Raw genomic sequence first — 13,586 nt, 5'->3', positions numbered from 1 at the left:
GGATCTGTACACTAAACTGTTCCTAAGTCCTGTTGGCAGGATGCTTTAAAAATAGGGAGCAAACAAAAGCCCTGGCATGTTCAACCTGTGTCCTCCCTCCTGGCAAACCCAAAACGAATTGGAAACCTAGTCATGATAGGAAGGAGACAAAAGGAAGTGAGTCCTGAAATCAGCTGATTTTTTGTTTGGCTTCTTCTGAAGTGACCTTTGTCTGTTTCAGCAATTGTATTACTCTGGACTCCAGCTACTGCTAAATTTCCCTTCTATTAACTCAGGGTCATTTCCAGATTTCAGAACTAAAAGTGGGAGCCTAAAAGTGCACAGGCTGCTTTAAATTATTATAATATATGTCATTGGTTTGAGCATTTAGTAGAAATGAGAAAAACTGTAATAATTCATCTGGTTGGGAGCAGATGAATTAGCCCTTTCCTATTTTGTATCCTGTCTCCTTTTCAGCAGCACATGCACCAGAAATCTCAGCACAGGCTTATTCCTCAAACTCAGCCTCTTGCTGCTTTCCCTGCTGGCCCTGCACTGCATTTCTCTCCTCACTGTTATTTGTGATTCCTTCATACTTAAATGCCATCTACAAAGTATGCTATTTTCTTTCTTCCATGCCATTAAAGATAATGTCAAATAAGATGAAACTGAAAACCAATCTCTCTGGCATCTTACAGGAAACATGCCCCAGCTCACTACCTCACTGCTTATCCTTGTCTACTTTTTATTTCCAATTTCAGACACATCCCTTTCCCAGACCATTCAAGTGAAGCTCTTTGATTGCTATTCTGAAAGCCACGTTCCTTAGACCTTACCATCCCTTCAAACCCTAGAGGTCCATATCCTGCAGATAGTATGGATGCACTTAACTTTACATATATAAACAGCTACATTAAAGAAAATGGGAGTAATTGCCTGCTACAGCAGATGCAAATGTGTTGTCAGGATAGAGAAAATGGTATAATTTTGTACTTCTATTTAAAGAACACAGATCCATTTCATCTACAAACTTCATTCTTTCCAAGAGCTTTAGTGATCATGGTTCTGTTTGATGTCTTCATTCTCTGTCAGTGGGAGTCTCGCTATTTTCTTAAATGCAACCAGAATGTCAAACCAGATGTTTAGTGATTTATTCGGATGTATCGTTGGATACTGTGGATGACAAAACATTGGGCTGAGCACTCTCCTTTCTGCCTATGAAGTCTTCCAAAGCTTTTCAGCATTATTGGTGATACAATAATTAGCTAATTCCCTTAATTGTGGAGAGGCCATATCAGCCAGAACAGATGGAAATTAATGATTAAGCTTTATCACAACATTTTTGTAGTCTATTACCTTTCCTTTTGCCTCTATTTTTAAACGGATATTCAATGTGCTGAATATTTTTTTAAACTCTCAAGCAGAAGATCTTCAAAACAAAATCTGGGCCAGATTTTCAACAGCCTCAGCTAAGGAAAAGGTGTTGGATTTTCAAGATCTTTGATGAACAATCTGGCCATCAGTGTTGCCTCAGCAATCTGCTGGATGCTGGGCTCCACTGAGCAAGTGTCCCTGTTGTTTCCCCCCCCTATCTTTTTAAACATTTTTCTTTCTATCCAACAATAGTTCATTGTTTGTCCTTCAAGGAACTATCATCATTCTGATGAAAAAGTCAGAGGATTTCCAGCCTGTATTCAATTGAATCCTTCTCCCAAACTGGAAAATTTTTATACCTCTTCCCAGACTATGTTATTTCTCCAAACAAATTCCCCAATAGCTTTAGTCCTGAAATATGGTAATCCTGTAATTCATGTTTTAGAATCCTACATTTAAGTGCTTCACTCCTTTGTTACAGAGGATTTTGCATCATATAAGGCTTAAAAAAAAAAAAAAAAAAAAAAAAAGAAGAAGAAGAATCTAACATTAAACTCCAAAGCAATCCTCCATGTGATATCTCAAACCCCTCAAATGTGGAGGTGGTACAGTGGTTGTGCTTGAGCTACAGTTCCACTTTGGAGAGAGACAAAGAGGGCAGAAAACTCCCTGCTTCTTTAGTGTGGCTGCTGACCCTTTTCTTCCAAAAACTCCCTGGAGCCATTTCAGGAGTTACTCACCTATATGTAACTCGTTTGTCTGATCACTGGCCTAGAGCTATTTAGAGGTGAGCTGTGCTTCTCTCACAGATATCAAGTCAGCAAATAAGAGTCCTTGTCTGCTGAGTCATTTCTGCCAGCTTTGCATTAAGTACCATGGCTGGAGGGGATATTCAGAATTTAGGCCAAGTAAGAGGGCAACAACTCACCTCTCATCACTCAAGAGCAAATTCCTGCAATCGGGTCAGAAGCAGGCAAGGGTTCAGGTAAGAGCATGTCACAGCTGCGTGCAAGAGGACACTGGCATGAAGGTAACCTGAGGTGGCACTGCCACAACCTGGGAGATGCCCACAGCATGGCAGAGAGAGCACAGGCAAGACAAACTATCCCCAGAACCACGCTGTACATCCAAAACTGCAAACTGCAAGTTTTATGCAGAAAAAAATTATGGAAGGAGAAAGAGGAAGAAATTAATATCAAAATAAAGTGCATTAAAATAAACTGCTCAGGACAGGGAGAGGAGAAGGTGTGGGTATTCAAGAGACTGTCTGGTCTTATTTCCAAACACTTTCTTTTCCTCATTTAAACGTGTAATCAAAATCCTTGGCCCACCTCAGGGTTTCCATGTGCTCAGAGACCCATTGTTCTGATGCTGCAAAGAGTCAACATAAAGAGATCATAAACTATTCCTTGTAACAACCAGCTTCATTTTCCTATCTGTCTGATTGCAATTCTAAAAATGCATAACTGCACCTCAGTCTTTGAAAAAAATGACTAAACTATGCCTTACAGATACATCCCACCTGAAAATAATGCTGCAGATCTGAGGTCTTCAGCTCTGAAGTTCAGATTTGGGATTTTGTTCAGGCACATTCTAAAGATACAGTGGTGTCAGTGATAAGGCTGCAGTACTGGTTCTTCAAATATTCCTCATCAAAGCTTGGGGGCAACTTGAAGTAAAAAAAATCGAAGCTCATTTGAAAATTGCAGGGAAGTTAACAAAGATTTCAAAGCCATGCAAAATTCAGCAGCAAGAGCAGCCAAACTACCACCCAGCAAAGCAACCGTCAAAACATTCTGCATATTCAAAGGGCTTGTAGGTTTTGCTCATGTTGGACATCTTCCTAAGAGTCTCCAGTGAGTGGGGAACAGTAGCACTCAAGAGAGCAGGAAAGACAAACACCAGGAACACACACGCACAAGGGAAGGTCCCTGCAGCCAAGCCCAGCCTGTAAATTTGGGCAGCTGACATTACAGATGTCTTCCTGTGTCCCTGTTGCTAAGAGTGGCTGTTCTGAAAAGACAGACTGAGACAGGTCAGTGGGCACACACAAAACACTGCTCAGACACCCACTACATCAAGACACGGGGCTGACTTACTGGTCACCATTTAAGAGATTAAATTGGTGCCGTGGCAATAAACAAACAGTAAAGGAGATGGCAGAAATCCTTATCCCTTTCCATCTCTTCTGTTTGCTGCTGTTTTTCTCTCTGTCCCAATTCTGAGCCTCGGTAGCAAGCCCCGAGGTTTTAAAGCAGCAGAGCAGCAAAGATCGCTGGTCGGGATCAACGCTAGGGTCAGTTTTCTCTGGATACGTTTGCCTGTTCCAGGGAAGAGGAGGAGGGGGAGGAGGAGGAAGGCAGGTTGAAGGCAACAGCTCTGTATCAGCAATCATAAACCCTCATCAGCCCCCAGGGTCTAAAAGGCTGAAAAGTTTCCTGATAAGAGAAGGCAGAACCTACAACAAACACTGTGGTATTCCTGCCTGGGAGGCACAAATTCTCTCCATCACCTCCAAGCTTCCCAAGCCGCCCCACCAAAACAATTACATTATAAAAGCTGCTGAAACCAGAGCTTTTCAAGGAGGCCAGTCACGAAGTCACAGCACAACAAAAAAGTAAGCAGGGAGTGTTGTAGGGGCGGGAGCCCTTCTACCCATAGTGACTGAATATTGGCGTGTATTAAATATAGACACAACAATAAGCAATAAATCACAGCCCAGGAGAAGTGCCAGGTGGAACGCACTGGAGGAAATTAAAATATCCTTCTTGATACTGTTCAGGATGAAAGAAATATAAAGGAGGTCAAATTGACTTATCACCTACATAGCCAGGATGCTAAGGGGGGGAAGGGTTCCAACACTTGCAGCTGAAAAATTTGCTGTTGAAAATTTCCTAGACAAGAAAAACAAGGAAAAAAAAGGGAAAACTCTAAGTCTAAAATGTAATAATAATAATATCATAAACATTCTCTCAAACAAACAAATAAATGATGGAATTTCTTGGCTTTCCTGCATTTTTTTTTTCCTTCCTTTTTCCAAATGCACAAGACTCACCGACAGGGCAAAGGATGGTTTGCAATGTACACAAGAACACTAAATGGTCAGCACCCAAATTCAGCAAATTCTGGCCTTCCACATCACACCCCACCATGCCATCAGGACCTATCCCATGTAACTTGCTATTGCTCAGTGGCTGGGTTTTGCTGATTTCTATCATGAAACTAGTCAATGGAGGCAAAATTTGAGTCTCCCAACTCTGAAGAATTGGGCTGTTTTCTCAGTTCACTCAAAATTGCCTCCAGGAAGTTTGTTTTAGAAAAAAAACCAGCACTAGTACACAAACTTCCCAGTAATTTCGGCCAGGACTCAGTGCCATACAGTGCACAAAACTGAGGCTGCTTTTGGTCACCAGCAGGCAAGGGACCCTCTGTGAAGACTGGTTTTTGTTTTGCTGGGATAAGCTTATACAAGGCTGCTCTGCAGCCTCCAGGACCTAAATACGGTGGTCCTGTGAGATAAGCCACCTGTCTGCTCTCCAGTCACTTCTTTTTTCTTGCTTGCCCCATTTTAAGGCAATTCAGCAAACCCCCAACATTTGAATTTTAATGGAAGTGTCATACAAAGTACTTGGGCAGGCTGAAAATAAGACAGAATCTATAAATTACTGGAAAGGTGAACTCAAGATTAGTAAAGGAAAGGAAGAACTCATTTCTCCTGAAACAGAATCATATATATGTATACACACATAAATATTCTCAGACTGAGGCTACAGGACAGCCTGAAAAGGACAGCTGTGATGTTCTACCTTTTAAAATCTCTGCTTTTAAGGGCTAAGGACAGCATGGCATTTTCCAGCTGTGGTTTTCTCTTACTAAACATTTTTGTGTCCGTCTGTTTTAGACATGCATGGATTTAGACAAGCTGATAGATAAACTCTACTTGTTGAAAATAAAGTTATGATGACATTTTTTATATCAGTTTTTTTGGCAGGAGAACAGGGACATCTTGCAGTAGGCCATGGAAGAGGGAATCTGTTTAAATGTTGCTAACAAAATCCTTCCTCTTGTCTAGCACAGAGGACATCAGTTTCACACAAAACTCTCACAGAGAGGAGCAAGGCAAAAGCATGAGAGGAGAAGGAAAAGTATTTTCAAGAGATGTAAACAAGTAAATGCCCACAGCACCCAGTGAGACTATTTCAGCATCTGTCTCAAACAGCTGCTATCACACTTTCACCTGCTTAAATGGAGAGGCACCATTTGGATGCAAAAACCTTCTACAGTCCTGTGTGGAAGACTGCTCTGGAGCCAAGGCACACAATTAGAAAAAGTCATTTTTCCTACTCCCTTTATAAGATACAATCAAGGCACAGAAGCTATCCAGGTGTAAGAGGTGTCACACATAGTTGAGATGAACTATTGATTTCCAAAAGCAGTAACAAGTTGCCACACAGCCCAGCCCTGCCTAATCCTATGTTTGAGAGGTGATCACTCCGATAAGCAAGGAAAGGCTGGCTGCAACCCAAATTCAAAAACCCTCAGCCATACTGCCAATAAGAACCACCAGGAAAACACATGGACTTAATAAAAGCAACACTATAATGTGATGTTTAAAAAAAAAAAACCCAAAAACAGAAGTAAATATTGTAAACCCTTACTTGGTAAACATATGATTCATTTCTGAAGAGGACTAATTAATATTTACAAAAAAAAAAAATTGCTTATCCTCATTGCTCCTGTTATGCATGTATCTGTAAGGACATGCACTCCAGCAGGGATACATGAGAGCTGTAAATTTACTTACCCTTCTGTTCTGTACATGGAGCATCTCTCCAAAGGAATTTTTAGCACTCCATTATTTAGACCCACGAAGAGTGACCTGTCGCTGTGTAAGATTTGGAGACTCTTGATTGCTTCCTGTTGTCCATCAGGGAGGATCTGCATTTCCTCTAAATAACAACTCCTCAGACTCCTGTTAGTGGTAGAAAGGGCCTTCAAGATGGTGCCATACTCTAATAGAACAAGAAACAAGGCACAAGTAAATCTTGGAGGCAGTGGCTTCATTTCATACCTGCCTAAAGAGGGAAATATTAATGTCACCTTTACAGAGCTGGTTTAACCTAGTTCTGGATCACCTGCTGCCCATGGTAGAGAGCTCCAGCTACATCGTTACAATCCTCAGCAGAAACCACCTGAGAATGTACTTATATGGGAATTCAGAAGGATGTGAACCATCTGGACACTGAGCACCTGTCAATTTTTCCCAGCTGGAGCACTGAGGCAGAGGAGTCTGGTCCCGTCATCAGAGAGTTACAGAGCAAGGTGACCCAGGATGGCAAGAATAATTTCTGTTGCCTTGAGTCTCTATTTCTATTGGTTTATGGAGCAGATCAGTGTGATTTGATGTCATGACAAATGACAACAGATGCAGCAGCCCTACTGGAAATCTCTGAGGCCTCCATAATGACTGCATGGGTCACAGACCTAACTGATCCTCTTCCTGGAAGAAGCCAGCTTGACAAAGGGATGTTATGGCATGAGGAGTGCATACACAGAAACATACATGTTTGTGCTCACAGTGCTCTTAGCTAAACAATTTAAAGATCTGCTAAACTGTGGGAGATTAATGCACACCACTTTTCATTGAAACCCCCAAGAGGACTGTCAGCTGGATGGTTCTTGAAACTTAATCTTTCTGTTCCAGTAACTTCTGCACTGGTGCCAAAGCTCAGCAATTTATAATCTTGGGGTTGGCCACCACGTGAAGTTTCCCTTTCACTTACATGTGGAACAAGACTGAAGTTTGGACTCAGTCTCAGGACTGAGTTAGTGCTCACGGCTGCCTCTACTGAGGCATTTCACAGATTTAAACATTTTCAGCAGATCTTACTCTTCAGCCACCACTAACCAGGGCCATAAAGCAAACATGAGTAAGCAGTTAAGGTTATGGCATTGGCCTTTCTGCACTAATGATATGAGACAGGAAGTATTCCAACTTTCTGTAAGGCTTTGTAGGTTGGACTCCTCACTTTAAATATCAAGATATCATATTGACAGAACCATGTTGTATTTCCATTTAAGTACAATCTTCTCATCATAATTAATGTTCATGGAGTTCCCATACTGCCAGTGTTGCTAGAACATATAAATAATAAACCAAGATGATCACTTTTGAAATAAGTGGTGGTAAAAGTTAGATAAATTATGACACAGTCCTGAAGGTCCATTCTCCTAAACATGAGAATAAGGCAATGACTCTGCATTCAGACATGGGATTAAAGGAACACTTATGGAAGCAATCCATCTTATTCTAAAGTCAAAGCTTCTGCTGTAGAGGATAACAACATTATACCCATGAGGCTGGCCATATGCTCTGATTAATCAAACTATTTAATTTAACCTCTATCATTAGTATGACTATAGGCTAAGACAACCATTTATAACACTTTGTCCTTCTTCAGCATTTTCACTTATCCAAGATACCTGTGCTTTTCAGAAGAGGCAACATGTTCTGCTAATTAGTGAATGGAAGTCAAAATCAAGAGATTAAATCATACACTTAATTCTACTACTGGCTTGCTATGCTCCCACAAAAAAAAGCACTCAGCTTCCCTATCTGCCTTAAACTTCAGGGCATGCCCATTCCCAAAAGCACTGGGAGCCATACACCAGTAGGGCCATGAAAGTGCGAAGAAAGACACAATTAAATCCCTGAGCAAGCCTGGAGGTTATGCATTATTATTGCTTATTCAGAGACGGGTCTGTCATAGCACTGAGAGGCAACTGACATGCATGAAACCACACGAGCATTCCAGCCACCTCTGCTCTTCCCCACTGTTATTTATTAGCCTGATTAGTTGAAACATGTTTTTATAAGAGGGAGAAAAATGTTATTGTTCTTTTTAAACACAATGGAGATTTATAGTCTGATCACTTGGGACTCTGCCTCAAGTCTTCCATCCTGCTTTTAATTTACTCAGGCAAACAACGGTTCCATGTGGTTTTATACCAAAATCATACTGAATGACAACTGTGTAAGGACTTCACAACTGGGCTCCCAGAGCTGCTAGGTCTACAAGCAAGCAGGAGGAACTGTTTGAAGCCCTCACACTCTTACCTGTTCCAATATACATGACATGGTAGAGAGTATCCTTCCCCTGAACAATATCAACCACCAGTTTGGAAAAGCGAATGCTGTCCTGAGTCACGTAGGGATCCACAGTCACTGGCTGCACCACGTCATTCATCAGGAACAGGCGCTGAGCGTCCTGCAGGACTCTCTCCGTCAGGTTCTCGTTAGGGCTGTCATCGTTCAGTGTCCCACACTAAACACAGAGACTGAATTTCAGAAAGTGCACCATCTACCCAGCCCAGCATGGAAATTCATGGCCTGTTGATTTCCTGGGGATGTGGGTCTGAGTGAGGGTCACAGGATCAGGCACGTAGCCTGATCATAGGTCCTTAGCAAAGATTTGGCCTGTAGCCCACTCCATGAAAACTTTTCTTCTACATCCACTGACCATCAGTGTGGAGTTTCATTCCCTTGTGATACCCTCAACCAGCACAGCAGAAGGCAAAAACCTTCAACAAACCACGTAGAAAAAGAAAGAATTAAAACTAGCTGTAGAAACATTTAAAGGTAGCAGTGGAGAGAAAGTTTTCGTGGTGATAAATCCTTAAAATATTTCAGACACTATCTAGCATCTCAGTCTGTACAATGAACAAAACCTGGAGTTTAAAAAACCTAAAAGTGGACTGGTTGTGCAGCAAAGAACCAAACCTGCCATATTGCTTTTCTTTGATGTGTTCCCTTCTGGACAGGCTCCCCCAGCTGCATCTGAAGCAAGGCAGATTAATGACAAGCTCCCTCCACCCCACACCCTTTTCTCCTGACAGCAAATAGCAGATCAAGCCATGACTACCCATCCTCCAGCACCAAGGGAGGCACTGAAAGAGGACTCAATTCCCTTTTACAGCAAGAACAGGGGAGAAAAAGAGCACATCATGTGTCTTTTAAACTGGTGGATAATGCATTTTAAGGCCTGAGTTGCCATCTCAGATTAATCTCTAGAACTCAGTATTTTCAAAAGCCAGTGCTTGTTTTTTGGTTCATGTCAGTTGCTGGGGCTGGATCTCACTCTCCCCACAATATCATGCCTGGAGGGCAAAAAATTTTTCACTCCAAAAGGCAGCAGGGTGACTGGTTATTTATCTTCCCAAGACCATGGGAGACAGTGGTACAACTAAATCCTGCCAAGTCCCATACTCAGTTGATGAACAACTTCACTAGTCACTAAATGAAACTCACACCTGAGCAATTTCACTAGAAATAAAATCCCACACATTTCTTTTTCTTCATTTTGGATCCAGGTGGTTGGGGTTTCCTTGAAGAAAAGTCAGAATACTGAGAATGAGGATGCTGATTTACAGCAGTTGAGCTGAGAGTACAAATTTCCCATGTGCACACTCTCCATACACATCACAGCAACTCTTGGTGGTATCGCTGCCTTTCCTGGGTGCTCCACACAGCCCTTCTCCCACTACGTGCTAAAATGAGTTGTCAGGGATTTAACACACATTCACACAGTAAATATGGATTCCAATGGCTGGTGTACTAAGCTTTACAAGAGTCTAGAGGTTGTGTGAACTAGAAGAACAGTTATGATAATTCTCACAACCTTTTCATCAATTTAAGCATCTTCCTGAATAGCCGGACTAAGGAAACATCAGTGGGTTTTTTAGGTGTCCTCAGGTGGGTTTTAATATTTTTTTCCATTGCAATGGTCTTTTTTTAGTTCATGACTCATCCCACATTCTAAAGAGTTCTTAGATCTCTCTCTTTTGTTGTATCCTATGCTCCTTCTTGTTCTCACCACTGTCTTCCTTTGGATACTTTTCTCCCCTTTTCCTTCTAGAGCACCACCTAAAAGGAGTCCCAGTGGCAGGAATGTCATTGTTGGTTTTGTTTTCTGTTCTCAGCAAGTCACAGATAATTCTTTTGGTCTATTGGCAGCTCACGTGCTGACGCAGCATCTCTTTGATTTGGTTTAATGTTGTTTTGTTCTAATTTCCTGATTATCTGTACTGTCCTGGTCCTCTGCATCTTTCAGTATCTGTCCTTCCTCTCTACAAGAAAAAAAAAATCTGGCATGCTTCCCTCATCTTTCTTCCCTCATCTTTCTTTGTGAACACTGAGGCACAAAAATTAATTTAATGTTTTTGCAATATCTGCCTCTTCTGTCACTAAATTACCCTTGTCATCTCCTTAAGGCTCCTCACTGACCTCTTGTTCCTTCTGTACTTGAAAAACATCTTAATCTCTTCTTGCAATCTTCCTTTTGTCTACCACATACCTCTTTTTCCTTTCCTTATTTTCCTCTGACCCTTTTCTTTCATCTGGCTGCTGCAATTTTACACTCCACATTTTATCTGATACTTTTCTCTACATGGAAATGCCTTCCAAAGTCCTTTACTATTCCTTCTGGGTTAGCCTAGCAAGGGACAGAAAGTCCTTGATACTCATTTTGCCTTAATATTCTATTTAAATTAAAAAAACCAAAACCAAGAACAAAACCAAAAACCTGGCTATGTTTGGCATGGCTGGACCTTCAGCAGGGCTTTGTTTCTTGGTTTTGAGTGCACCAAGCTGATCAAGAGGCCAAGCCTGTCCCACCTCATATGGGCAGGAGCCCTCAGTCAGGTGCCAAGAGGGAATTCAGGAGAAGAAATCAGGAAGACAAGGCTGTCCCTGCCTGCAGCAGAGACCTGTCTCCCATCTGCTCTTGCTGTGATTTCAGAAGACTGTAGAGTTCTTTTTGGAAGGTCCTTGACATCACCAGTTTGAAGGCAGATGGCACTTGCAGGCAGCCTCAGCACGTTTGCCATAATAAAGGAGAGCCAGATTCAGAAAATCAGGCTGAAAGGATTTGCCATGGGAAAGCAAGGACATGAAGACAAGTCCATCCTCCCCAGGATTCCCCTGCTGGGAAGGAGCTGAGCTGTAAAATGGGCTCATGCTCCAGAAGACTCAGAGTTTTCAGGGCTGTCATACACATACCCTGCCCCACACGGACTGGATCTGGTGATAAAGCAACTGAAGCTGTTTTATAATTTTCAAAATTGCTTTAACTGATAATCCTGGAAAGTTGCTCATTCATAAACAGAAAGATTTTTAAAAGGAAAAGGAACCCCTGTGACAATCCTCATGTGTCCCCTTCCACCAGTTACTGTGGCAACATGTCCATGGCTTCTGGCTGAGCTACCATGTGTTAGCAAGTCATTCATCTTCCACTGAAGCACTGGTAGCCTTAGGGGCCCTATCAAGTGATGGAAAATTCATCACCTCCTTGCAGAGTCACAGTGGTTAATTACCTTTCTTGTTTAAAAAATATAGATTGTCTCCATTCTAGTTTGATTTTGTCCAGCTTCAGCTTTCAGTCCTTCCCAGTTCTAGTAGGGACATGCCTTATGTCCTCTTGTGAAAATCACATCCTCAGAGCATATGTGTCAGTGATAAGTGCAACAGAGATTTAAATCACTCATTATTATAAAAAACCCAGAACATTTTTATTATTCCTTAAACCATTCAATTTTTGCCATGAATTCTGTGGCAAGGAGCTCCACAGACTAAAACACTCATAAATGTGGAGAAATACAACTTATCTGTACCATGGGTCTATCTGGAAAAATGAACCCCACACAAATGAACCCACTGAAGTGACAGAACATCAGAGGGGCTGCAGTAAACCCAAGGGCAACAGCAGTACCTGGAAATTGGGGATGGGGTTTAACGTTGGCAGCCAGGCTGATCTTGGGTTTTCCTGGTAGCGGAAGGGGCCATTAAAAGCCTGAGTAATGGCACTCAGATTGAAGGCACACACTGCTGAGGCAGCTATGCTGTTTCTGGAAAAGGGGAGGGGAAAAAAAATCAATTTAATCATTAGAACATTGACATTTTTATCATAACAGACATCAAACTCCACTCAAATAAAATACATGTAAATTGCTAGGTAGATGTATAGTGATACCAATCTCACAGGGAGTAAAAATAAATAAATAAATAAACTGTAAAATGCAGATGACTTGCGTGACAAGTTTGAGAATGAATTTAAAGTTTGGTTTTAAAATGTCAGAGATTTAAGGGCCATGGAAGCAGTTCTGACAAGAAAGGTGAATACAGTTTAATTTGCATGGATTATTTGTGTCTGGTTTTACTTTTATTTTTTAAACAACCCATCTATCTTTATTGATTACAAACAAGCTGATTTTTAATCTCTTGTTGTTTCTACAGGTTCCTGAAATCTTCAGCTATAAAATATATCACCTAGTATTATATTTATATACATGCAGTGGAAGGGAAAAGGTGACAGTGACAAACCAGCTGGTTCTGACAGCAGCTCAGCATGCAAAAAGGTCTTGCTAATTCATGAAAACCTCTGTTTTCAATGACCACAGTTCACTTCTGTGTGTTCCCAGGTGGGAACAGGATCTGTCTGGGGCAGACTGGTCAAGCACACTCAGCCAGGGGAGGCACAGCACAGTGAGGGAAATGCTGCTGTGGGATGGACTCTTTGGAAAGGAGTGTGTTTGGGGTGCTGGGCAGCCCAGTCACAGTGCACACAGATCAGCTGGCCTTTGCTGTTCCATTTCAGTCCAGGAGGACTCACTTCTGCAGGGTCCTGAGCCAGCCCATCTCCTCCTGCCTCAAGAGGGTTGGAAGGCACTTCCTAGATGGTGACCTCAACAAAACTGACTCAGAGGGACATCTGATAAGTGATGACCTGAAATTCAAACCTGCTCTCAGTTCTTCCCTCCTCCCCTCCTCCTTTTTTTTTTTTTTTTTTTTTTTTTTTTTTTTTTTTTTTTTTTTAGGAAAACTACAAGGTTTAGAGAAAAAGATATTAAAATAAAACTAAAAATAGGGCCAGCTTGAGAGACTGATTCATCATGGTGACTTTTAAATAACCCAAGCTCTGCTGTATGAATCTTTTTGCTAATTAAGGTAATTTGAATTCCCTGAAAAGAACACTTTTTTTGCTTTTTTTTTTTTTTTTAACTAAACCAATAATTACACTCTCTTGCAGACACAAAAAAAGCCTTTCTTCACCATTCCAGGCTGGAAAGCAGAAGAACAGATTCTTTCACAGCATATTTCTTCCTAGCAATACAACATCAGGAAGAACTTCCTGCTTTGCCTTCCCATTCTCTGCTCCCCCCTGCCCCTTGCATCCCCA

General features: G+C 41.6%; 1 protein-coding gene across 1 annotated transcript in view; it reads right to left on the bottom strand.

The window, feature by feature from the left end:
* The window catches only part of SEMA5B (semaphorin 5B), a 266,561-nt gene that overhangs the window by 51,600 nt on the left and 201,375 nt on the right, over positions 1 to 13,586 (bottom strand). Inside the window, exons 10-12 of the mRNA XM_059852719.1 lie at positions 12,120 to 12,255; positions 8,471 to 8,678; positions 6,158 to 6,365 (exon numbers count right to left, since the gene is read on the bottom strand). Of these exons, the coding sequence (XP_059708702.1) occupies positions 6,158 to 6,365; positions 8,471 to 8,678; positions 12,120 to 12,255 (552 nt within the window). The remainder of the gene's footprint in view (positions 1 to 6,157; positions 6,366 to 8,470; positions 8,679 to 12,119; positions 12,256 to 13,586) is intronic.

This window comes from Haemorhous mexicanus, chromosome 8 (genome assembly GCF_027477595.1).
Source record: "Haemorhous mexicanus isolate bHaeMex1 chromosome 8, bHaeMex1.pri, whole genome shotgun sequence".
Taxonomy (NCBI): domain Eukaryota; kingdom Metazoa; phylum Chordata; class Aves; order Passeriformes; family Fringillidae; genus Haemorhous; species Haemorhous mexicanus.
Note: the sequence above shows the minus strand (reverse complement) of the source record. Positions and strands in the feature narration are given on the sequence as shown.